The sequence below is a fragment of the Cricetulus griseus genome (genome assembly GCF_003668045.3).
Source record: "Cricetulus griseus strain 17A/GY chromosome 1 unlocalized genomic scaffold, alternate assembly CriGri-PICRH-1.0 chr1_0, whole genome shotgun sequence".
Classification (NCBI taxonomy): Eukaryota; Metazoa; Chordata; class Mammalia; order Rodentia; family Cricetidae; genus Cricetulus; species Cricetulus griseus.
The window spans coordinates 4,573,004-4,600,016 of NW_023276806.1; the positions used below are offsets into that span (position 1 = coordinate 4,573,004).

General features: G+C 43.3%; 2 protein-coding genes across 2 annotated transcripts in view; one reads left to right on the plus strand and one right to left on the minus strand.

Moving 5' to 3' along the window:
• The window catches only part of Tnni3k (TNNI3 interacting kinase), a 276,112-nt gene that overhangs the window by 197,824 nt on the left and 51,275 nt on the right, over positions 1 to 27,013 (plus strand). Inside the window, exon 21 of the mRNA XM_027395192.2 lies at positions 1,402 to 1,511. Within this exon, the coding sequence (XP_027250993.1) occupies positions 1,402 to 1,511 (110 nt within the window). The remainder of the gene's footprint in view (positions 1 to 1,401; positions 1,512 to 27,013) is intronic.
• Lrrc53 (leucine rich repeat containing 53) lies at positions 13,253 to 26,654 on the minus strand. The gene is made up of 4 exons (XM_027395135.2): positions 26,567 to 26,654; positions 23,520 to 24,335; positions 18,576 to 19,082; positions 13,253 to 15,495 (listed from the first exon to the last, which is right to left on the minus strand). The coding sequence occupies exons 1-4, from the start codon at positions 26,652 to 26,654 to the stop codon at positions 13,253 to 13,255; spliced, it is 3,654 nt and encodes a 1,217-aa protein (XP_027250936.1).

Here is a 27,013-nt window from a genome sequence, read left to right on the forward strand (position 1 = left end):
TGTCAGCTTGATGGCCGTGAATTACTTGATGCTTGGAGGAACTGAAAATGGTGTATGATATCCAACAAAAGAGTTGCAGGACCCTACTTCATGAGCCAAGAAAGATGCCATGATGAATAAGAAACAGTCTAAATAGCAAGGAACCATGGAGCTGCCTGGCAAAAATACTTTTCAACGGTAGAGTGGTGGTGACAACAATTTTTACACTCACTGGTGAGAGCATAAGTTAATACTCTTTAGTAAGTAGCTTGCTTTAATATGAGTTAGTCTCAAACGTATTGACACGTTATTTTCAACCTTTAATATACCCTAAATGTCTAGTCGATAATATACAGAAATTCCCATTAAAATATTCTTTGAATAATTTCAAATAACCTAAAATTGAGAAGTGATTAAGTAAATCGCAGTAAATGCAGTCATTAAAATGTGTTAACACATAGTTTTAGTAACATGGAAAATGCTTAATTGCTTAATGCTTTAATTTATGAAACAGGAACTACGTAGTCATATGTCAACATAGGCTCAATCATAGATAGAAAAGAGGAGAAATCTCAAAATATTTTAGCAAATACTTTGACAAAGATCATTCACCTGTAATTGATTTTCCAGACTCATAACAAAGAATCAGACAATTGCTCTCTGTGATTTATATCGGAACCAAAAAATGGTTCTTTGCCTTAATAATAATATTTTATATTTTGTAATTCCCTTAACTTTCTCAATTTCTGTAAAGAATGAGTATTAAATTTACAATTGGTAAAATTAGGTCTTGATTCAGAATAATCCAAAAACAGTAAATGTAATATATATTATATATATATATATATATATATATATATATATATATGTGAAGTCCAGTGTAACCCACGCATCCTGGTACATAATGACATTGTGAAGTCTTGAAAATTGTTGTTACCATTATTTGTTTAAGCGAGTAAGTGTGCCTCTGAGAGTGTGATGGAGCCTACATGGGTGTCAGAGGACAGCTTGCAAGAGGCAATTCTCTCTCCACCCCGTGGGTCTCAGGAACCAAACTCAGATAGTTAGAACTGGTGGCAAACACCTTTCCCCACCGAACCATTTGCTGACCTGACACTGTGCCGTTTTGTCCAATCTGGGATCCCGTCTCTTTCCTAGAGTGTTGTGCACATCTGTATGCTTGAGGTAGCCTGAACGGCTTGCTCCCTTTTTCCTCCGTGAGTTCCCTCTGCTCACTACATAGACCCAACTGTCAAATGGATGGGAAATGAGAAAGATAGGGTAGACTATCTTCTCTTTTTCATAGGCCAGGGAGGAAGCCAGCTTAGGAGTCCAGTCAAGCCCCACGCATGTTGCCTTGGGTGAGCCTGTCTCTCCGTCTCTCTGGAGTAAGCCAGTGAAGCTCACAACCTTGTTTTGCAGCCGCTGCAGCAGCAGACATGGCATACCACCACATCAGGCCTCCCATCGGCTACTCCATCCCCAAGCCCATCTCATCTCTGCTGAAACGGGGCTGGAACACATGTCCTGAGGTGAGTAACTTTGTTTCCTCTTATAAAATGTGTGATGTTTCAATGCCCTTCACAGTCTATGGCTCCAACATCCATTTCCAGTGTTCGTCAGACCATCATGGCTGGGAGAATTGACCTGTGCCTCCTGTGTCTCTAATGGCCCGGGGAGGAGGCCTGAGAAGTTGGGATTTCTTTGTTGCTTCTCTCTGGTTTTGAGATGTTCCTCACAGCTGGTAAGGAAAAGAGAGACCTGGCATTGAGAGGAGAACTGCAGCCCTGTTGTCTCCATTTTAATTGGTTTGGGCCACACCAAGTCCTTTTCTAGAGAAAGAATTCCCTGGGTATATTCCCTGGGAAACTACCAATACGGAGTCAGGTAGAAATATAAGCGTATTTAATAGGGAAAAGCCTTACTTACAGAGCGACCTAGCCAGCCGGCGTGACAGCGGTCTGTACAACAAGAAGCAAAGCGAAATCGAAAGAGGCAGTCAACCTACATCCCCTCGAAAGCTTCTGAGGGCGTGGTCAGGCACACCTGTAGCCAGCCCCTAAGAAGGCGTGGCTACAGCTTCCCCTACAATTCCCCTTTTAGTCTAAAAGAGGATTAAAACTTAACAGTTTAAAGTATACAAAATTAACAATCATAAAGGTAAAATATAAGAAGATACAACAATCTGCTTATGTCACATCCTAACTATCTATTTTAACTAAACCCTAAAGTCATCTGAAAGAGGTGTCCAAGCCTGAACACCTCCTTCCAATCTCAACCAAAAACAATAGGAAGCTATCCCTAACTAGGTATATACACTATCCTAAATGACAAAAATCGGGGAAGGGGGCTTAGCATTCTCCAAGTTACTTCCTGCTGAAATGGGATGATGATAGTCATGTGGGGTCCTCTAGGAAGAAAATATTAGTGTAGTAAAAATCTTGAATGGATTGTATCCAGTCCATGTTAGATGGGATTCATTTGATTGAAGATCTCGCTTGAAATCCTCAACTTGATTGAAGTCAGTACCCGAACCTCTGGCCCGAGTATCAGTTGAAATGGAACAAGTTGGATCCAGTGCAGTCGAGGAGGTGTGGCCCATTTTCTTTCCAGGGTGTCCAGGCATTGCTGTCAGGCAGGTCTTCATTGGCTGTGTCAGACTCAAACATAAACAGTTAACAGAGAAATGTTTGCTTGTGTATGTACACATGCTGGGGAATGCAATCATGAGAGCATAACAATTATGAGAGGGTGTACACCTTGAGAGAAAGATGCAAGAAAAGACAAAGAGAGTCCCCAAATTCTTCTTTTATTCTGTATTACATCAATTGGCTTCTTGATACAACACAGAAACACTAAAGCTTAGTTAAATAACACGCTTCAATTTTAGAGTAGGAAAGCCAAATCCATCTTTAAATCCAGCATTGGTTTAATTGAATAGGGACTAGGAAATAAAGAGAAATAGAGTTTTTTGAGAGATAGCTGTAAAGTTTACCATATGGCACATTCCTTTTGTTTGATGGTTGTAGCTACCTTTTCTTCTTAAGTATCTACCCATGCAGTGTCCTTTGCCTTCTGGAGATGAGTTTTCCTGTGAAGATAAAAGCAAAACACTTCCCTTTCCTTTGGGAGGTTTCTATTTAGTTTATAAGATATACCTTAGTAGAATACCTGTTATTTGTCCTCATCGAGAGGTTTTTCCTTTTCCAGTCAAATCTTGATCAACTTTGATGGTATCCAAAGTTTTTCTTCTCCTGTAGAAACCAATGCAAAACCCCTACCCCATCAAAACACATGTCCTGGTTTCCATGCAGAGGTTTGTACATCTTTGAAGTATACCAGCTGATTGAGTTCAGCAGTTTTTTCCATAATCCAGTGTCTTTCTGTAGCTGTTTGTCCTTTTTCATTGGCATTAAGAAAGTTTAGTGTTAATAAAGCATTATGCAACCTATGTTTGGGGGGTTTAGTCTTCCAAGCTTGTTTGTTGAGCATCTCCTTAAGTGTTCTATTAGATCTCTCAATCACTGCTTGTCCTGTAGGATTGTGTGGTATACCAGTAACATGCTTATGTTATAATATTTGAAAAATTGTTCCAATTTTGTAGAGACATATGTTGGAGCATTGTCAGTTTTTATTTGTGCAGGTATACCCATAACTGCCATCACCTCTAGCAGGTGTGTAATAACAGAATCAACTTTTTCAGAATTAAGAGCAGTAGCCCATTGAACCCTGAGAATGTGTCTATAGTATGATGCACATATTTCAAATTTCCAAACTCTGCAAAGTGAAAGGCATCTATCTGCCAAACCTCATTTCTCTGAATGCCCTTAGGATTACAACCTGCTGGCAATGGAGTTTGACTATAAAAGGAACAAGTAGGACAGTTTCTCACTATTTCCTTGGCTTGTTGCCAAGTGATGGAGAAGTCCTTTTTCAAACCTTTGCTATTTACATGATGTTTCTTATGAAATTCTGAGGCTTCTAGCACACTTCCAATTAATAAACGGTCAGTATCATCATTGCCTTGTGCTAGTGGGCCTGGCAGACTCATATGGGATCTGATATGTGTAATATACATAGGATTACTTCTGTTTCTTATAGTTTCCTGTAATTGTAAAAACAGAGAAGTTAATTCTGTATTATCAGGAACAAATTCTGCAGTCTCAATGTGTAACACAACTCCCTCTGCATATTGGGAATCAGTAACTATATTAAGAGGTTCTGTAAAATCCTTAAGTACCATGAGAATTGCATATAATTCTGCCTTCTGTACAGATGTATATGGACTTTGAACTACTTTACTTACCTCACCTGCTTTATAACCTGACTTACCTGATTTGTTGGCATCAGTGTAGAAGGTAAGAATTCCAGAAATGGGAGTTTGTCTTACAATACGTGGAAGAATGCAGACTGTCTTTTTTATGAATTTAATTCTGTCAGTTTTGGGATAGTTGTTGCTAATTGTTCCCAAAAAGTCAGTAAGAGATATTTGGCAATATTCATTATCCTTCCACAAGGAGGCAATTTCTTCATTAGTTAAAGGGACTATAATTTCTGCTGGATCTTTTCCAGTCAGCTGACGAAGTCTTAATTTACCCTTTAAAATCAAATCAGAAATCTTTTCTATATATGTCTTTAACTTTTTATTCTGTTTATGTGACAGAAATATCCATTCCAATATAGTGTCTTCCCTTTGCATCAGAATTCCAGAAGGGTATTCTCTGGATGGCAAGATAACCAGAATACAGTCTAAATTAAGGTTTATCCGATCTACATGTGCATCCAATATTCCGTTTTCTTCCCATTGTAATTATTTTTCTGTCTCAGTAGATAATATTCTCGGACTGTTTAGGTCCTTATCACCTTTAAGGGCCATTCTTAAATGCTTTAAGTCATGTCCTTCTACACCAATAATTGTCTGTAATTGAGAAATTTCCCCTAATAATTTCTGAAGAGAATTAAGAGTTTGATACCGATCTCTCCTAATTTGTACCTTTTGGGGTCTGATTCTCTGTAAGTCTATCTTGTAACCTAAATAGTTAATAGAATCTCCTCTTTGTATCTTTTCTGGGGCAATCTGTAATCCCCAATGAGGCAGAACTTCCTTCACCATTTCAAACATACATTCCAAAGTTTCCTTATTAGAATCTGATAAAAGAATATCATCCATGTAATGATAAACAAGAGATTGTGAAAATTTCTTACGAATTATTTCCAAAGGATGCTGTACAAAGTGCTAACACAAAGTAGGGCTATTTAGCATTCCTTGTGACAAAACTCTCCAGTGATATCTCCTAACTGGCTGTGAATTATTAAGAGTTGGTACAGTAAATGTGAATTTTTCTCTATCATTTTCCTGTAACGGTATTGTAAAGAAACAGTCTTTTAGATCAATGACTATGATAGGCCATCCTTTAGGTATTAAGGAAGGTAATGGCATTCCAGGTTGCAGAGAGCCCATTGGTTGAATTACCTTATTTATGGCTCTCAGGTCTGTCAGCATTCTCCACTTACCTGATTCTTTTTGATAACAAATACAGGAGAATTCCAAGGACTGGTAGATTCCTCTATATGTCCAGCGTCTAGCTGTTCCTGTACTAACTTTTCTAAAGCCTCTAGCTTCTCAGAGGTCATAGGCCATTGTCCTATGGTTCATCTGTAAGCCATTTTAATGGCAGGAACTTTGGCTCCTCTGAAGGTCCATCAATTGTACCTAGTTTCTGGACAGCATGGATGGTTGGTAACCATTTTTCATAGCGTCTTACCAGATCTTTTCTACTATCTAAATACTGTAACACTGGAGGAATATTAATCTGAGTATTCCATTGTTGTAAGAGATCACGACCCCAGAGATTTATAGCTATATCTGCCACGTATGGTTTCAGTATCCCTTTCTGTCCTTCCGGTCCAACGTACACCACTGAGTTAACACTCTGTCGAACTCTAGATAGAGTTCCAATTCCTAAAAATTGTACATTTGCCTCTCTAAGAAGCCATTATTGAGGCCAAGACTTTTGAGGAATAATAGTTACATCTGTCCCAGTGTCCACTAAGCCAGAAATAACTTTATTATTAATTTTCACTTTTAACTGAGGCCTTTTATCATTAATAGAAGCTTGCCAAAATATGCGTTTCTCATTTTGTCTATTCACACTTGATTCTTCATCACAATTCAAACTACCATCTAGAGAAGTATCATCTTTCACAATAGGCAAAGAACTATCTATTGGTCCTGTGAGAGATTGTCTCCCATTGCTACTGGGAATGACCCGACCTTTCTCGATGTGGGGGACTTCTTGAGTCCCCCCTCGGGGTTTCCCGACCTTAATGGATTTCCTTGTATGTCCCTGGTCAATCTACATTCATTGGTCCAGTGTCTGCCCTTACCACATCTTCTACACAATCCAGAAGGCAGTGGCCTTCCATATGAGGCATTGTTAGAATTCATTTGTCTACAATTTCTCTTAGTATATCCCATTTTACCACAGTTGAAACATCTAGGTTCCTGGATCCTTAGTGGTCTCCAGTGGAAGGCTCTTCCTACCCAAGGTTCTGGTTCATAGTAGTAGTAACCTCTAGCCTCTTGGTACCTATGTTGACCTCTGTATGGTGCTTCTGCTTGCCAAGCCCTTACATCCTCACCTCTAGAACTTTTAATTTTCTGTTGCCTTTTTAAACCTTCTGAAATGGCTTCTCCTACCCAAGCTCCAGTATCTTGTACATTATAATCAATGTTGGCTGCATACAAAACCCATTCTTCTAGCAGAGCTGATCTGATCTTTAAAGGCAAAAGTATTCTTTTGCATATTGGGTTTGCATTTTCATAAGGTATTGTATATATAACTGATTGTCTTGTTTCTGGATCTGTTACCTGTAATTCTACTGCCCTAGTTAACCTTTGTAAGAAGTTCTGGAACTGTTCTGTAGGTCCCTGTTCTATTCTGGTATAAGCTTCTAGGCGTTCTCCTGGCTCACGAACCTTATCCCAGGCATTTAATGGTGCTTTCCTGCATAGAGATAGTATATTGTCATCATATTCAGCCTGAACCTGTGGGTCAGCATAAATACCCTGACCAAGAAGCTTATCTAAAACCTTCCTTTATGCCCTGACGCTCAAGGAGCTTTGCCTTTTCCCTTACTAATGCCTTCCACTGGACTTGGCATGAATTCTCAAGTACAGCTGTTACCAATCATTCCCAATCTGTGGGTGTCACCCTGTTAAAGGTTGCCCATGAATGGGCTATGGAGACCATGTGAGACAACTGATTCTTTAATATTCTTAAGATCCTTCAGCTGTATAGGTTGCCATTTATAAGCCATCTGTCCATGAGGGTGTTTCTTAGAAGCTGGCTTTTCTACCATTGTAGCTGGGTACACTAATGGTGTACGAGTAACAACCTTAGAAGAATAGTCACGATACCTGGGTGGAGAAGGTGCCTGGGATTGGAGTGATTCTGCTTCTGAGGCATCCCAATGATCTTTAAGCCTAGCAATGATATCCTTTTGAAAAGTTTTAATCTCCTTAATCATAAAAGATTCCAAGCACGTTAGTGAATCTGTAAATTGCTCTAACTGCTCATCTACATGTTTTTCTAGGTCTTTAATACGATCATCCTTAGGCAGCATCTGGATGGCATGGAAACTGCCTTCTAGGTATTGGAGTCTAGATTCGAGGTCATGATTTGCTGATTTTGAGTCCTCAGCAATCAACCTATGGTCCTATGTAATCTGTCAGCTCTGTACTGTAAAATATCTTCCAAACATTTAAATCGAGACTCAAATTTCTGATCTGCTACCTTGGATGCTTCAATAACTGATTGAATGGAATTGTCCAATTCTTCAACCCTGTGCTGGGTATTTTGTACCTTTGTATCTAGTTGATGAGTAACATTGCCTATCTGAGTTTCTAGCTGGCTACAGATACTCTTTAGCTGGTCATGGTCTTCTGACAGCCTAGCCTCTAAGGCCTCAGACATGGAGGATCTCTCTGTGTTTATCTTATCATAGATACACTGCATCTCATCAGACAGCTCTGTCTTTAGTGTATTGGACACAGAGCCAAGCTTATCATCCAATTTCTGTTCCACTTGCTGCACAATTGTGGTCTGACCTAATCTGTTCTCCAAAACCTCACTGCGTAAAGCTGTTATTTCCTGTAAGCAGGTGGTGAGGTTATCCTTATCCCTATTTCTGAGTCCTCTGGCTAGTAATACTATTTGCACCAGCAAGCTAACTGCCATTATGGCATATAGGCCAGTAATTGGCACATTACATTCTCCTCAAACAGTGAATTCACGTAATAAGCAAAAATATTACCAATTTTAGCAAATGATAAATATTCCGCCATATTTTTACCTGATTACTACTCCAGATGCAGTAAATATATTTGACCAGCAGGTAGCACAGGCGTTCAGTTAGTCCGAGGCGTTTGGCAGCAGTTGGTCAGCAGTGGAGAGAGGTCACAAAAGTGGCTGCGCTTATCTTAGAGAGTATACTGCCTTGCAACTGCAACCACTAAAACAGATGTGCCTTTACCCCAGCAGTGGCCAGGGGAAGCCTCTGCTGAACACCAAGGCCTACCTCGACTCTAGGCAGCTAGAAACTGTCTTCAAGCTGGGTGGGTGGTTCTGAGCAGCTCAGCTGCAGCGTGTCGGCTGCTAGCCGGGAATGCCTGTGGAGAGAGGGCGCTTTCCGGGCCTAGGCCTCGGGCCTGATGGAACCCACAGCCTGTCCCAAATGGGGTTTCCAATATCCCACTTCTGACACCAGATATAGTGGGAGATTACCAATATGGAGTCAGGTAGAAATATAAGGGTATTTAATAGGGAAAAGCCTTACTTACAGAGCAACCTAGCCAGCCGACATGGCAGCAGTCTGTATAGCAAGAAGCAAAGCGAAAGCGAAAGAGCAAATGCAGTCACCCTACGTCCCCTGACCATGCCCTCGAAAGCTTGTGAGGGCGTGGTCAGGCACACCTGTAGCCAGCCCCTAAGTAGGCGTGGCTACAGCTTCCCCTACACCTGGGTTTGAGAGATAACACACAGCCCTGTCAGCTGCAGTTTGATTAGCTTGAGCACACATAGTCCTTTTCTAGAGAAAATACTTTGGCACAAGATGGACTCCAACTGGCTTTTCACGTGATGAAGCAATCCTTCCAGAGACCCCAGGAGATGAGGTATTCAACAGCTACCTGAATCCTACAGCACCAGCCACAATAGCAGTTGTCCACTGTGTTCTCAGAGGGCAGGCTGACTCTGCACTGTCTCTCTTGCACTGGAGACAGCAGTGCCTATGGATCTCTCTACTGTTACTTTCTCCCAGTTGCTCAAACCTGGTCAAGACACCGTGGGTCTCTCTGAGAGGAGGGCAGTGGCAGGGTTCTGAGTTCCTTATATGTAAATGCCAAAAGACTTTTACTGTTCAGGACAGTGGTTCACGTCTGTTCTTGTCTGTTCTTCAACAGCCTTGGTCCTTTATTCTTCCTAAACTTCTCCCAAAGAAAGCAAAGGGAGGCTATTACTATCTCAGAAAGTACCCCCAAAGGACAGATAGAATAAGCCCCACTTTAGACATCTGAAAGAAAAGGTATGATTTGCCCTTTTGTTTTTCTCTTTTTAAAGCAACACCTAAATCAAGTCATTACCCAACCCACTGTGTCCATAGAAGCTTTCAGAAGAAAATCGGAAGTTCGCATAGGACATGGTTTCCTCCTGGTCATTCAATCTGATGTGTGTTGTATTGAATTTAGAATCATCTCATAACTGGCAGGGTAACAGCATAAGAGCAGAGTTCATTTTGTTTGTCCAGTCTTGTTTTGTTCATTGTTATAACTCCAGCACTTAGAACAACATGTTATAAATGGTCAAAAACATATTATCTGTAGAATAAATAACAAATGTGTCTTGCTGGTACATCCTATTTCATGTCTAGGTTTTGGTGTCTGGAAAGTTTTATACTGAAAATTGCATGACTGAAAATAGCTTGAGGAGACCTTTCCTGGTCTTGCAGTGTGAGCCTTTAGATATCTGGAGATAAATGTACAGAATCCCTTGTCCTAAGTTCCCTTCTCTGTGTAGAAAGAGAGTTTAGCCAAGTTTCCACATGAAATATCAATAAAGGGATCTATCTGGGAGGGCGGCTGATTGTTTTAGTGGGAAAGTTACATGACAAAGGAATGAGTTTTATCAGCACAGGATACAGTCTGTAGTTTCATGGAGGAAGATGTAGACTGGGTGTCCTTGAGGAGCAGAGACACCAAGTTGCTTGTAATATTGGGCTTTCACTTAACTGAGTCCTACCTTGACCTTGGCATCTACCTTGTGACTATGATGTCCTGGTCTTTCTATTGTTTTTACAGCACCCAGAATGTCATTACCATATCGCCATAGGGTGAGTGATAAAGTGATGGGAACAAGGGACCAAGAGTCTGATTTTTGGTTTCCTTCAACAATTAAATTATCAAGTCCCTACTTTACTCTGGCCTGCAGTGGGGCTAAGGAGTCAACGGGACAGTGCTGTCCATGGAGCTGAGGGCAAGCCAAGACAAGACTTTATGAAAATGCACACCAAATCAACTCCAGAAAGTTGGGGGACAGAGAGATAATGGGAGTCGTGAAAGTCTTCCCAGAAGTGACACTCTAAAGACAAGCACTCACTGAATAAGGGCTGATGAGAGAATGAAATCCTTCAAGCAAAGAGAAAATGTACAAGTTCACTGTGAGTAAAGAGACAAAGTGTCTTCTGTTTTTGACAACACTGAAGTCACTACAGGTTAAACCGTTAGGCCAGCTACCATTTGATAAAAGATCTTCAGATGTAAAAGACTAACACCATGTTGTCCTGCTCATTTCTTCATTTTCACATTCATGTCAAGAGCTCCAGACTTGAGTGCTGTGTCCACATCAATTCCACTTCCTTCTCGCCCCTCTGCAAATTCTTCCATGTCACAGCCAGACACTCTCAAAATTCGTAACACAGTTCAAACCCCAATATCCCAAAGACTATGGAACTGGCTTAAGTGTCTAGACTAAGGCGTTTCCTGTCAATAACAAAACACAAGGAAGTGTGTTGTGTTGTTTTCTGTTCTGTTTTTAAAGGCAGGGTCTATGTAATCATGGGTGGTCTGGAACTTGCTATGTAGACAAGGCTGAATTTATAGATAACTGGAAAGCCTCAAAGACTCCAATATGAATTTATACATAATTTTAATTTTGTCTCCAGAGTGGTGAAAAAAGCTTATATAACAGAAATACTGTTTTCGAAATATATTTGTTAGGTATAAAGGATTTCTCATCATTTACTGAAACCTTTGTAACTCTGTTCATGAAATAACTTTTGAGTCATCTCTGACTGTGTACTTCTAATTCTGCCTGGTATGTCAGGAAGCAGAGATATTCAGGACCCATCCTCTTCCTGCAGAATGAGCATCCCTGGAATAGAACCTGGAACTGTACATTCATTCAGCAAGCACCCCAGCAGCACACGCCCAGTAGAGATGAAACTATAGCATGAAAACTGCAGAGATGTTCTGAGGTCAGAACAGCCCAGAGGCTGCTGGCAGTGTGATCCCGTTGATTATAACAGGCATTTGTGCTGTTGCCATGGGGACTCAGGGAACTAACATAAACCTGAGATCTATTGCAAAGGAAGCAGTCTAAGGAAGAGAGGTTGTTGTGTGTACAGGGGGGCAACTCTGCTGCCTTCTGAGGAGCAGCCCGTGAGGAAGAGGAGGCTTAGCCCCTGCACAGCTGAAATACTGGTAGCAACAAAGAGAGAACAAAGCTAAGGACCCTTCTTTACAGAGACAGTACTTTTAAAACATTAGGAAAATGAAAGATAGAGAAACAAAAACATCACCGCATCTGTCAGTCAGAGCAGAGGAAGCCGACCATACAGGAAGGCAGATGCTCCGCTCACCGCAGAGGTGCCTTTCCACAATGAAACAGTATCAGGAGAGACAGGAGGGTGACATGGGAGTGAAGCCCAGGTAGAGAAGCCAAATGAAAACAGGATGAAAACTGAGCCAGAGATGTCTGACTCTCTGCAAGACAGAGGAAGGGGGCGAAGGACTTCCAAACTGAGAACGGCCCATGTGCTGTCAGCGCCACACAGGAAATGGAAGTAGGGCACCAAACAGTGTTTGCAATGTCCGAGAAATCTGTTAAGCTTATTATAAATATCAAATATAGCTGAAAGGACATAGAGGCTGGGATGGGTACAAAGATGAGAAAGAGAACCCTCGCTTGTGTCTAATCTCCCCCGCCCCCACCCGGTGATGTGAAGTATAGTCCTCCGTTCCGTGAAGGCATCGGCTGAACGTCTTACTGGGTAGCAATATAATTAGCCTATCTAGGCCTGTAGTTTTCAGGTAAATGTGACTTCCGATAAAAGAGGTTTGTTCACCATTGTTTTTAAATTCAGTATTTATAAACACATTTGGTTCCTCTGCGCAAGGAGGGATGCTCTCAGCAAACAGCAGTGGCAGGCTCAACTGGAGAGATCAAGCCTCCAAAGATTCATGTTAATGGGTTATTTGGTTTTCAAAGCCTTATATTAATAACAATTGGCAATAAAGCTCGTTAAAATTCCTTTTGTTCTTGAGCCATTGTGTTGCTTTTGAAACCTGTTTGCCCTTCTGAAAGGAAGGAAGCTGAGATCGCCCTCTTCTGGACTTACAGGATTTTGCAAATTTTACAGTTGACTTGCAAGTCCTCATTTTTTTTTTCTTTTAGAGGAATAAAAAAATTTTTTTCTAAAGACTTCTACTTAAGATCTAAGAAAATTATTGACAGAGAGATTACAAATGGGTAAAATTTACCACTATGCAGTACAATTAACACATGGCTGAATTTTCATTACACCTAATTAGGAAAACAGATCAGGCACACATGAATATATAATCATCACTATAGAAAGCAAAATTGTAATAGCACTAATTGGGACATGCATAACAATTTCCATAAAATATACATCACATGCAAAATGTCCTTTTCATAGTGCATCTTTCATTCGTTTGAGGCTTTTTAAATCTTTGATTGGTTTTCCAAGACTAGGCAAAGGTTTTCATGGTCCTGTTCCTTGAAGGAGCCTGTTCACTCAATGGTAGGGAACATACTCCGCCTCCCACTTCTGTGCTTCTGGCTGACTACAAGCTTCCATTTCACTGGAAGTGAAGAATTACTGAGAATGCATGCTCTACACAGTGCATGTTCATCACACACAAAGGCTAGTGACGTTTCTGATCCTTAGATGGCAGCCTAAGCAGGAATGCATGTTATTCAGTTTGCTGACTCTGACTCTCTGCTTCTGAAAGTGGTGGATTAGAGTCCCCAATAGACAGTGGGTGCAATACAGGTTTGCAAGCACTGTTTTCAGTTCCATTAGGAATTAGAGGCACCCTGTTTTCTGCCTCACAATGGGTGGTATTCAACTCCCATGAGTGGTAAGAGGCTCCTGGCATCCCCACTGTCCCAGCATCATCCCCGTGTGCAATGACATCCGGTTGGTTGTCTTCAGGGTCTCTACAATGAGACTGATGGTTGAGAGTGTGAGGCTCTGCCTCACTCTGCAGCATGCTGGTTTTGACTTTTCTCAAGTCTTTAATGGAAACTGTCTCCTTGTCAGAGCCAGGATAGCACAACGCAAGTTTCTCCTCCCCTGCACCTTCCCATGGCTGCTGTCTTTCATCTGTGGTATCCATTTGTGTCATCCAACTTACTGCACTAGAATTTTCCTTCCTCTCCTCCAGTGCTTTCTTCTGTTCTCCGACCCCTCCCCGTGTTCCTGGTGCTTCTCTGCAATTGTCTCCCAGTGATGTACTTCTGGTGTCAATTCTGCCTTCACTGCTATTATGGAAGCGGCCAAGGGCTTGGATCCCAGGGGGAGATGAGCAACTCTCCTTGAGATGCTCCGTTCTTTTTGGGTGTGGACTAGAAGGTGGCAGGTTCTTGTGGGGTTGCATCCAGGCAGTGGGAGCGGAGTCACAATCCCCTGTGCAAGAGATCTCGTTTCCTCCATCAATTCCTTCCCCACCCATAATACAGTTTTCCACAATCTCATGTGTTATTTTCAATTTACCCACTAATGGTTTTCCTTCACTTCCGAGCTGTTCCTGGCTTAACTTTTGCTCTTCCTGCTGCAAAGTTTGATTATCACCTAAACTGTAGTCCTTGCTGCAGGTGTCAATCACCTGGTCACTGAGGGACAAAGTAAACTGGTTTAGCTCATTGGTCTTTGATTTGTCCTGGTCCACGTATTGAGCAGACACAATTACCACATGGCCAATAGCTCCTTTAGAAGGTTGAGGTGGTAAAACACTATTCTCTACATTTCCCAGATGGGGTGGGGAGGGACTCTTAGCTTCTGTTTGTAACTGAGTGGCATTTTCCACTGGTGCAGGTGTGAAGACAGAGTGTGAGCACTGGCACTCAGCAACCTTGGCTGTAGGATGAGGTTCTGTGGACAAGCTTCTGCATGGAATGTGGCCCACTGGGCCACAGCTATTCTGCACAGAGCCCAAATTGTCTACAGACAAGCTGTCAGCTCTGTGAAGGCCATTGCTGTGGGTCTGCTGTGGGCCACTTTCCAGTGTTTCCTTTGAACAAGTGAGTTTAGCCTGGTTGCTCCTGTCTGGCAGCTGAGAACTGACAAAAGACATGGGTGTTGCTTTGAATTTTCTCTCAAAATTTCTGGCTGCTTTTTGGGGAGGGAGCCCTGTTTGTTTATGTCTCTTAGGGAGTTCTTTTGGGAACTCCTCTGGGTGGACCCTAGTTTTTCCAAAGGGGTGCAGATCTAATTTTAGCCTTAAGTTCGGCCCCTTCACTTTGTCATTCAGATGAGACTGCTTGATTCTCTCCTTTTTCAGAGCCCGTTGCTCTGAAAGCATTTCTTTTGGATCCTTGACCTCATCCAAGCTGGTACAGTTTTTGAGATCCAAGGAAGTTGGGTAGTGGCTTTCAGTTTCTAGCTGTCTCTTGGAGGCTGGTGTTTCTGCTGAAGCCACCAACATGTGTCCCCCAACTAAATCAGGATTATGGAATTTAACTTTCTTTGTAGTATAGGACTTCTTGATTTTTGCTGGCAACTTCGATTTGTCCTTGTTCCTCTGACTCCTGAGGAATTTTTCTATTGCTCTGTTAATCCGGATTTGCTCTTTCTCAGATTTTGTGTGTTTTCTGCGATCTGGCTCCTTCTCTTTCATACAATCTTGAAATCCATCCCAGGACACATATTTGCAGGTAAAGGAAGTCTTGGGATGAAAATCCATAGGCTTGTTCTGCTCTACGAGACCGTGATGGTCATCACATCCCACTCCTTTTCCATGGGAGATCCTGCACTCAGCACGTTTCTCTGGCTCCCACAGCTTGGAGGATGAGCTGCTGGTGAAAAGTGTCTGTCCAGGTGGCTGAGTAGCATTGTGTGCTTTTCCTATTGGAGGCTGCCATGACTTGTCTGTTAAATGCTTCCCAAGTCTCTCTCTTGCCAAAGCCGAGGTGGATGTCACATATCTGCTCACATCTGCTGAACAATAAATGCAGGAATTTACCACTGAGCACAGTTGTAGTATCCCAACCAGCCAGAGGCCTAAGAACCTTATGAAAATTGTGAGATTTTTCCTTTAATCATCACAATTCCTGAGTATTTCCGAATTTGCTGACAACATCAAAGAGGACCCTTAGCTATTTATTTGGTGTGTTAGCAAAGGTGTTTGTTGTAGTCACCTATCAGTCAACTGTGATGCTGTGACATTAGGATTTAAATGACACTCATATTAGCTCATATTCAGACTTAGTCATGGTTATGTTAGCTTTAAAGATGAATGACATCTGAATTCTTTTCAAATGTCAGAGTAAGTTTTTCTTATTAATTTTCCATTTTAGAATACAAATTTGGAAAAATTTGTATGAAATTTTAGGTAATGTTCAGATCGCAAACAGAGTAACCTAGACAGCAAAAAACAGAAAACAAAAAACAACAACAAAAAAACTTATTGGCTTAAAGAAGGCAGAAGGCCATATCTTCTTTTATTTCTTGCAATGTAATACAGTATCCATTAATGATTTATTAATAAGTAGATAATTTGGTATATTGCCTGGTAGCAATATCTGCCTATGACTTTTAAATGGTATAGGTAAATATATTATTAATAGTATGCAATCAGTAATACCAATGAAAACCTAGTATGATTTGTGTTCATAGGAAGAACTAGTCAATGTGCTAAATATTATACATTTATTATCTCATTTACTAGTCACAAGAGACATGGCCCACTGCAGAAGAGCTGTTCTCTTAGGACTTTTAAGGGCAAGGGAATGCATTCAGGTGTTTGACGTTTCTCTTCAGTTACAGAACAGGACTTAGACCAGTCTATCTGACTTTTATCCACAATGAAGAGAATTATGCCTCACAAGCCTACCTCTGCTTGTTTCATGAAATTGTTTTATTTAGAGGAAAAGAAAGGGAAAACTTCCATTTAATAAGGCAAAGGAAGGGGTAAAGTAAATCCCAGGCTAGAATGTCACCAAACCCCGAGGCGTACCTTCAGCCTTGAGGGCAAATGTGAGGGACCCGCTGCTGTGTGGAGGTTCGGTTAAAGGGAAGTGAACGGGATGCAAAGATTGTACACTTGGTGGTCTTTATCAGTATTTCACAAAATTCTGGAAACTGAAGGCAAACAGCAAGAACTATTCAACTAGATGATTTCTAACACCTTCCCTATCCCCAGGAGTCTGTTCTGAAGTCCCATGCTGTAGGCAAAAACTCAGACTTTTCTTCAGGACCACGTATGGCCTTGACTGTTTTCTTGAAGTGTCTCTCAAGGTCACCATTGAAATAACAGACCCATGTTCCCATATGAAGTAAAGAGCCAGTGCTGTAGGGGGTTAACCAACCATATCCCCTTGTGTGCAGAACTTCCCCACAGACAGAAAAAGCAAGGCTTTGGATACTGCTAAAAGCTAAAAGGAAATGAAAAAGCTAAACCCTTATTTCTTATAAAGTAAAACCAATCTTTTCTGATTTCTATGGCAGTTTTTTTTTTTTTTTCTTTTCTTGGCCATCTTTGTCTGGAATCAAACCATCAGCCCCAAGGAACCAGCAAGAAATGCAGTCAGATAAACTCACTTCCTGCCTTATGCCACATAGGAAATAAAATACAGTTTCATTCTTATCCTGTGGTGCCCAAATCCAGCCTTAGGGCCAGATCCCCACAGTAAGTGCATCACACGGCTCCTATGTCATTCATTTTCCAACAGAAAAGCTTGCTTCTTCCAAACCCCTTGAATTAAGTGGCAGAGCCTCCCTTCCTGAGCAGCTGTGTGAGTTTGTGCTGCAGGGCTGGAAAGCATTGCCCCAGAATCGAGGAAGGAAAGGAAGACGCTTGATTCATTGCCTCCACATAGGTACCACCATTGCCCTTGGACAGCAGGTTGGTGTCACAGCCAGGTTCACGGGGCTCCCAACATGGGACAATGAATTAAGCCCTGGCTTTCCCAAACTGAGAGGTTATCGTCCTTGACAGCTCAGCAGGCAGAGTGTGAATCTTGACATCGTTCCTGAAATGAATCACTGGCGTTAAGAGGCCGTTCTACTCAAATGCCGTGCTCTGGGAAGGCTGTTTACCGCAGATTGGCGTCAGAGCTCAGAGGATGTTGGGAGGAAAGCTGGTACCCACCCTCTCATAAATCTTAGCAACGCTGCCATTGAAGAGACTTCTCCTCTTTCCTTTTTTAAGCATCCTCAGGTGTTGGGCCTCAAAATTCACTTTCCAGGCAGGGAGCAGTGCTCAGCTCTGAAGCCTGAGGAGGCTGCAGCTCACCCAGACGCACATAGTGATACAGACTCAAGACTCACACTCCCTACACACACACGGCACACTCCCACTCACAGAGACACAGCAGCTGACAGACACACACACGGCACACTCCCACTCACAGACACAGCAGGTGACAGGCACACACACTGCACACTCCCACTCACAGACACACAGCAGCTAACAGGCACACACACAGCACACTCCCACTCACAGAGACACACACCAGCTGACAGGCACACACACAGCACACTCCCACTCACAGAGACACACACCAGCTGACAGGCACACACACAGCACACTCCCACTCACAGACACAGCAGCTGACAGGCACACACACATGCAGGGGTACTCAGATACGTATACATTCATGTTTATACCCATGCAAGCACATACACACCCACACCCACAAGGGTACTGAGACATATGCATGTTTATACACATGCAAGAATACACACACACACACACACACACACACACACACACACACACACACAGGGGTACTCAGACATGTACATGTGCGTGTTTATATACACATACAACCACACACTGACACACTCACAGGGTACTCAGACATGTACATGTTTGTGAGTATATACACACAAGTACACATACACATACTTAGACATGATTAGACACACACACTCCCCGTATATCTTTATATCTTCAGAGAAAGAAGAAACAGACTACAGTGAATTTTTTAGCACTTCTCTGCTGGGGAAATTGAAAAAAGTTTCCTCCTTCTGAGAAACTAAGCACAGTGGGATTTTCTAACAGACAAGCTCACCTGTTTTTCTTGTTTTGCTGTGAGGCGGGATTTGAGACTTGACTTCATGTTTCAGGTTGCTTAGCTTTTGGGCTGTCTTCGGACATCTTGTAACTAAGCTTGCATCATAAAGAGCTTCCTTGTTCCCATGAGGCCCCAGGCATCTTCCCCATGGCAGCGCATCATCCTGGCAAGAGTAAGCACGGTCTGCGCCATGTTCTCTCCCTCTCAGCTTTCTGAACGACGTATCCAGGGTGGTGGGCTTGGAGGCTAGCATTGCTTGATGGCTGTCTTCCTGTCTAAGTGGTATCTCCTTTCTGAAGCTCACACAGGACATGACCTCGGCCTCGTTTTCCCGAGTTAAGTGGCAGTTACAGCACCCCACAGCACGGCCATTTCTTTCTTCATGAGCACACAGGGATTCATTGAGGGCTCTGCAATGAAGGTTTTTGGATGTTCGTTCATTTGCTCTGCCTTGGAGTTTCCAGTTAAATATGACTAACCCTGCACATGTGAGACCAACAGCTCCTGTGACAAATGGAAAGACCGTTAGAAGAGCAACACACGGGGGAATGTGACTCTCACACACGTGAAGGCATAGAAGGCACCCATCACCCCAGGAAAACCACCACGTCAGAGAAGAGGCCGCTTTAATTGACTTCATTCTACTTTGCAGTTTGTATATTGAGAATTACAGGGCTAGAGAGGTCATTCCCTGAGTCAGAGTGCTTCTTGCACTAACATCAGGACCAGAGTTCAAATCCCCGTGTTGAACACGCCTGAGGAAATCTGGGTGTGGCCACATGTGCACAGCAACACCAGAGCTGAGGGATAGGGGGAGAGACAGAAAGATCACTATGGCTTGCTGGCTGCCAGCCTAGCTCTAGGCTCAGTTAGAGACCCTGTCTCAAGGGAGCACAGTGGAGGCTGACAGAGTACTACACCCCACATCCTCCTCTAGCCTCCAAGTCACACAGCTGTATGCACAGGACAGGCTCACGCCACATCACACACACATATGCAACACATTATTTAAAACAATTACAGCAACACCTGGAGTCCCTTGGGTAGGAAATGGAGCTTTGTCAGGGACTTCAGTTCATTCATTCAGCATAAAAGAATTATCATCAGCTTATGGAAAGGACATTTTAATTCTCAGTTTGCATAGGCATAAATAATAAAAGAAGTTAATAGCTGCTGGACACCCTGAAAGTCTCAGGACCCTACTCCTCAAAGACAAGTTGACCCCCAAGCTTTTGGCTTAATTCACCCAGTCCTGAAGACTTGTCACCAGTGGCATGGAGTCAGCAGAAACACCAGACTCCTCCCTTACCTGAATTTTTCCCTGTCCATCCTCCAAGCTTGACGCTTCCAACATTCAGTAGTCTCAAGGACCACTTCAGCCTCTGTTGTGTCCACTGTGACTCTAGTGGCACCTTCTTCTCCCTCTGCATATTTGATTTAATTGTTCTTTAAAATCTAATTAGTACCTCCAAATTTCTCAGTGTTGTTCTGTTTTTTGTTTTTTTGTTTGTTTGTTTGTTTCTTTTTCCAGAATCTGGCAAAGGGATGATATTTAGTTTCAGAGGGCTTGGAATTGTCATTTTGCGTACGAAGTAGGTGTAGATTGATGCCCCTCCCCCAGTAAAACTGAAAGAGGCCTACATTTGCAAGCTCGGGCAAGTCTTTCTGTTTTCTACATCGTGTTTCCTAGTTTGACAAATGGCATTCCCAGCCACCTAGACATTTGAGCCCATTTCTGAGTCATACCCCATCCCCAACTGCCAACCATGCATGCCTCCTTTGTTCCATATATTGTGACAGTGGGTCACAGTGTCCACACTGCCTTCATTTTGCCTGCTCCCATTTGTGCTCCTCTTCCAAAATTAACCATGGTGCAGGAATGTCTGTCTTTTTTACCACACTAACCCCAAAGCCCAAAGCTCAGGCTAAAGGAGGGTACTGCAGCAACATGTGTTGACTGTAGCAGAGGGAATTCTTTTCAGCATTCTGAGAAGAGAACACCGGTTGTCTAATCTGACAAAAACCATCCTGCTGATGAGGAAGACCCACAGAGCACCAGCATCTGGCAGGGCAGAGGGTCTGCCTCTTGTTGTGTGACTTCGGGCAAGCCTCACTCTGAAATAAAGGCTCTGGTTGAGACCAAGCAGCTGACTGCACGTACCTCCGTTATGATGACACCAATAATGTGTACATCCATTTGAACACAGAAGAGGAGGGGGTGTCAGGAAACATTATTAAATATGAGGATTCAAGAGAATTGAAATTTCTGGCAAAAATCCTCCAACTGGATTTGGGACCTGGTTCTATGGACAAAGGATCTGCTGTGCAGGTCTGAGGACTGGAGATTGGGCCCCCAGAAACCAAGAAAACACCAGGCAGATGCCACTGGTCCAGTATGAGTGGCATTTGGAACCCCCAAATTCTATCTGGACATCTTTCATGAGAATTTTTGGGCTTCTGAGCCACAATTGACCCATATATTTTAAGCTTCCTGTTATTTTGACAAGATTTTGTAATCTTTTAGAACCTGTGCCCATCTATGCAGATAAAAAGCTGTTCCCTCACAAAGCACATTTCTAAGTGTCTGGTTCCAAAAATAGTCATAAAAGATAACTGTGTTGTGATATTACCCCAAGCTGTGTCCTATAGAGCTGGTGTGTTGAAACTTGTTATCGTCAGAAGCTTGGCAAATCTTCATGCGATCCCTTCCTCTTTGAGGTTGAGAACACTCATTGGAAAGTGAGAAGCTGTACGTGAGCTGCCATGAACACACCTGCTTCATATATGCTTCATGCCATGTGATCTGGAACTTCCTAATCCAGTCTGAACCCCGTGCCCTGTGACTTGACTGTTCAGCTGCCTGGGTTTCCTCTAAAGTACCTGTTAGTTATCCACTGGGGTATAGCCAGGGAAAATGTACTGCTATTGTGATGCTTCTGTCATTTGTAGTAAATAGTGTTTTTGAATTTTAGATTACTGATGTTGTTACACAGATGTCAAAGGAATTTGTTTTTCTGGGAAGTTTGGATTCCCTTTTAAGGGATTTTGATGGCTCCTGGGTAGTCACTATATTGGCTGGTTTCCATTAGAAACACAACTAGTGTCAAAGAGCTCATGTCCAATTCATTCACTTGGAAGCTCTTCTCAAATAACTGTACATGGCAAAGAATCTACTGCTCAGTCCTGTATAACACTGCTGAGCCTCTGCCCTCCAAATTTAGAGCCTGTATATATATATATATATATATATATATATATATATATATATATATAGTAGGAAGAAAGGGAGGAGGGAGAGAATTAAAAACACGAAGACACATGCACAGGCACACAGAGAGACATATCCATAGAAACACTCAAGGGTTGTGCACACATCCAGTCACAGATACACAGAGAGAAGGAAGCAAGAACAGAAGGGATGAGGGAGAGAATTAAAAACAACACAGTCAGACACACAGAGGAATGAATGTGCTTGTGCACACACACAGTCAGACACACAGAGGAATGAATGTGCTTGTGCACACACACAGTCAGACACACAGAGGAATGAATGTGCTTGTGCACACACACAGTCAGACACACAGAGAATGAATGTGCTTGTGCACACACACAGTCAGACACACAGAGGAATGAATGTGCTTGTGCACACACACAGTCAGACACACAGAGAATGAATGTGCTTGTGCACACACACAGTCAGACACACAGAGAGACGCACACACACGTGCTTCTCATTACCCTGTGTATATTTTTCCTCATGCACTGAGATCATTTTGAAACATACAGAGAGATAAATAATTCAAGAAATTTCAATTATTGGCAGTACACTATACCATTAATCTGGCAAGCTATGATAGCCAATGCATTTTAAAATTCCATTACTCTTAAAAACTGAGTGATGTCTACCCCTTTGTTGGCCTGGGCCAAGTGTATGAAAGAATTGGAAAAATACAAGTCCTCAAAGAATGAAAAGCCCTCCAGCTAAAAAGAAAACACGGGCACATCATGCGTACTTGCTTGCTCTAACTCACACAGCTTGTCGGGAGGGAGACAGGGTTCAAATCTTCAGAGTCATAGGCTTTGGGACTCAGTGACTGTGCCCCATAGGCTCTGTATGTGAGGCCCACTGACACCTTCTTGTGGTTCTGGAAAAGCCCACTGGCAAATATTTAAATACAGCATCTTTAGTCTTTGAAAATTTCATACTCTTGTGTAATGTTGAGTTTTAAAATTATAAATATTTATTTTGCATACAGAGAGAGATTTTGCATATACACAGAGACACATACTCAACAGACAGAGAGAAAAAAGAGAGGGAGAGAGACACACACACACACACACACAGAGAGAGAGAGAGAGAGAGAGAGAGAGAGAGAGAGAGAGAGAGAGAGAGAGAATTGGACAAGTATGCCATGGACACTCACAAGGAAGTAAGAGGACAATGAAGGAGTGAAGGAGTTGTCTCTCTGCCCTCTGTGGGCCCCAGAGCAGGTCTGAAGCCATCAGACTTGGAAACAAAAGTCTTTACCTACTGAGCTCTCTCTTCTGTCCCCACTGGCGACTTTTACAGGGAGAAAACGTGCATAGATGTGAGTGACCCAAGGGACGAAGCTACTGCTCAGCATGCTCACCGGGTCTTTGAACCTTTTCCTAGGGTCCTAGTAAATACTCCAGTGCTGTGTGGTGAGTGGTTCCTGAAATAGACAAACTAGTCCCGTGTCACAGACTTGATAAAAGGAAGTCTAGGTAACAAGTTAGTTATTCCAGGCTATACTAGCCATGCCCGGACCGGAGTCCTTCATTCTCAGGCCCTGTCTCTCCTTAACCAGGTCTGCTGATGTCTCTTCACCAAGCTTCCCCTCTCTCAACCTGACAGCTCTCCCCACATCAAGAACACACCCTAGAGAGAGGAAGGAAGGGAGCTGCTGTCCCCTGGTATACCTGCGAAGCCAAGCACAGTCATCAGAGCCACGTCCTGCCCTGGGAGGAGGGCACGCCTGTCCTTTCGAGCCACAGTGAAGTTGTGACCCTTGGAGTCACAGTTGCTCTCCGACAGCCTCAGCATGCTCTTTGCAGCGGCCACAGCTGGGGGAGATACCTGACAGTTTAGGTCTTTCCTATTATGGAGTGTGCGAGCCGGGGACTTCACAAAATTTCTTAAAAAGCGGGCTAGCGGGTAGAGGTCGCAGGTGCAGCTCCACTGGTTCCCCTCCAAGCTCAGGAGGCTGAGCTGCTTCAGCGGGGTAAAGGCGTCCGGCATGTGAGCCAGCATGTTTCTAGAAAGGTCCACCTCCTGCAGCCGGGGCAGGGGCCGGAAGGCGTCCTTCTCAATGAAGGAAATGAAATTGTTGGATAGGTCCAGATGCCTGAGCCTGGGGAGGTTCGCGCCTCTGAAAGAACTCTGTGTGAGGTTGGTGATCTGATTTCCATCCAGCAGGAGTCGGCTCAGGGCCCTGGTGTTCCAGAACCAGGCCGCCCTCACGGTGTGGAGGACGTTGTTACTCAGCACCAGGACCCGCAGGCTTTGCAGCTTGCTGAAGGTGTGGTCGGGCAGAGAAGAACTGGAGATGTGGTTGTGGCCCAGTGACAAGGTCCGCAGCTTGGTGAGACCGTGCAGGGAGCCTTCCTGAATTCCGTAGATGGCATTCCTGCTCAGAGAGAGCAGGGCCAGGTTAGCCAGGAGAGTCAGGTTGGTGCTCTCTACAGAGGAGAGGTGTCCGTCCGTGAGGATTAGAACCCTGGTGGTCTCAGGGGCCGCTGTGGAGGGAAAGCACAAGCTAAAGGCAGGCGCAGTGTGCACAGGGGGAAGATGGAGAGATTGGTCACCTGGGTGGGGAGAAGCCAAAGGGAAACGACTGCAAGCCGGAGGAAAGCTGGCTGTGAGACAGTGGTGGGTTTTACCTCTCTCCTCTGTCTCGGGAGCTCGCCCATTTAAGAAACGCCAAGCCCCGAGTTCCTCTAGACATGGACTCGGTTGGTTTGGGGGCTCACCCACACTGAGGCTGTTTGAAGGTGGCTTTTCAGGCCAACCTTGGAGGTTGAGTCCTGATTGTGGATTCCACCCCAACCCTGGAGCTGCCTGATGCAGCTCACTAACCAGCTTTCTGTCAACAATGCATGTCTATTCTAGAAAGTCATTTGTTTGTTTGTTTGTTTATTTATTTATTTATTTATACCTTCCAACATAAAGGTGAAGGCTGCGTGGGGAGTGGAGAGGAACTCAGTTTCTTTTCTTTTCCTTTTTTTTTTGTCTCCAGGCTAGCTTGATCAGAGTCAGCTTGATCAGATCTAGAGTCTCTCCAGACAGCTGGGGGGATCTGTCAGCAGGGTTCTCATTATAGTAGAGGCCATCCTGGCCTCCTGTCTGATGTCTGTTCCCTCCAATGAAGTCCATCCTGCGATGACAGGTGGTACTCAGGCTTCCAACTGTTAAATCCCTTCCTATAATCACCTCTGAGCCATCACTGCTCTGTCATTAGAAACCAAAGCATTTTAACTCAATAAAGATGCATTGTAATCAGGAGTTATTGTGGAGGCATCTTTATCATGCTAAAGTTGTTTTGACTGCAGATGACAGTACCATGAGAAGGAAGGAGTCCATTGTCCCCAGGAGGTCTGAAGGTGATATTAGAACCACCAGCCATGGAGGAAGCAAATCCCAGTTCCCCTGGGAAATTCAGACAGGCACAGTTGAAACAAAGAGATAAAAAATGTAAAAGACAAAGGCAGCTCAGAGGGGCCTTCTATGGAAGAATTGCTTCTCTCCTGGCAGCACACAGAAGCTTACATCGGGCACTTTCTGAAGCGTGTATTGTTGATTATTTTAATTCTATTAATTCTGGCCAGTTTGGCATTTCTTCTCTCTCACCTCCCCGTGTGAGAGGAGCTGGGGGAATTCTCTGTAGATTGTGTGTGCTTTAGGGATTTCAGATTTCCCCCTGAGACAGCTCTGATTTCTCTCAGTTGCTCCTCATCTTCAAGGAGACATAAACACTACCCAGTCCCTTCTGGCTCTGTGTTCAGGAAGTCTAGCCCCACCTGGGTGGCATCCTAGGTGTAAGGACTCATGGCAAGGCAGCAAGGCAGGGTGTTTACCAATTCTGCCATCTCACACATCCGTCCATCGCAAAGCAGAGGGCATGGGAACCCTGCTTATGGCATGGGAGCATATGGCACCTGCTTCCGGCGCTGAGCAGAACCGACTAACGTGGAACCTCCCCCCATTCAGACAGGATGAGACTGACTACCTCCAGATTACCAGACAGCCCTGGGATTTTAGAAATGAATGAAATTACCTTCCTCCACTCTGTCTTCACTTTTGAGAATTTTCCACTGACAGAGCTTATAGCTTGTTTATCCCTTCCTTGAATATCAGGATGTAAATCACATTCTCCTCAAATTTGTTAATAAGGTGTCTTATTAAATTGTTGACTTAAGCAAGCAATATGTAATGAATACAGACAGCACTTCTTGTTAGCATTTCTACAGCTCATTTACCACTGATAAAAAGAGAGGGGAGAGAGAGAGAGACCAGACTTTCAGAATGAGATGGGCTTTGATAATAATCGGTTTTGCTGGTACATTGGTTAATCTTATGAATGCTGAACAATTGCAGTTCAGGATTCAGAATCGTTTACATTTCCTCCAGCTGGTGGTAAGGTTCAAATCTACACAAAGTCTGTACAAAAAGCAGCCTCAATAATCTAAATTCTTCTCCTCGTTTTATAAGTGTGTAGCTTTGTGAGGCACAGATATCCTTTTATAATAAAAATATCTCACTTGATCCTGAAGGAACTAACATCTTATTGGTTGTGACCAATAGGGACAGAAAATGAAGTTACTTGTCTCCCGGTGAGGGAAGGCCTGCTCCTTCAGAGGGTACCTGTTTCTGAATGACCTCAGAGCAGTTAGTACAGACACGGTATAAGCATAGCAAGTAGTCTGTTGGCTACGCCACTTATGGCTGTGTGGAGATATGAGTGTATTACCTACTATGTAGGTTAGCTGGTGACACAGGACCACATCTTGTGTGCACACCGTACAGGATGCAGGGCAGGCCACTGTCACCGGTAACATGAAGGCAAGGGGTAGGAGCCATCCACCTGCAAAGTAAGCAGAGTGCAAGACCGTCAGAGTGTGGTGTCCACCAGAGTTCTGGTGTCTGTCACCTGGATTTCAGCTTCATGAAGGTGGCTGCTTCTTAAAGAGCAGCATGGTGTCCTTGGAAAAAGTAGAAAGCTACAACCATGCTTTGTGTTCACAGTGAACTATTAACACATTTGATCATAAATCCAGAGCACTCCCATTAGTACAACTGAACAACTTAGCTTCTTGGCAGAGAATTTTAGAGTTTGCAATACTTTTGCCCAAACTATCATCTTATTTCTTATTTGGTTTAGTTCTGCATCTTCTTTGAGATAAAGAATCAGAACCTG

Bases quoted from the DNA above. Each gene is read 5' to 3' on its own strand.
- Lrrc53 (XM_027395135.2), bottom strand. From the start codon at position 26,654: ATGTTACCGGTGACAGTGGCCTGCCCTGCATCCTGTACGGTGTGCACA. The intron at 24,336-26,566 runs GTAATACACTCA...TTCCCTCCACAG, and splicing joins CCAGCTAACCTACATAGTAG to CGGCCCCTGAGACCACCAGG. The intron at 19,083-23,519 runs GTATACCAGGGG...CATTTGTCACAG, and splicing joins GACTGTGCTTGGCTTCGCAG to GAGCTGTTGGTCTCACATGT.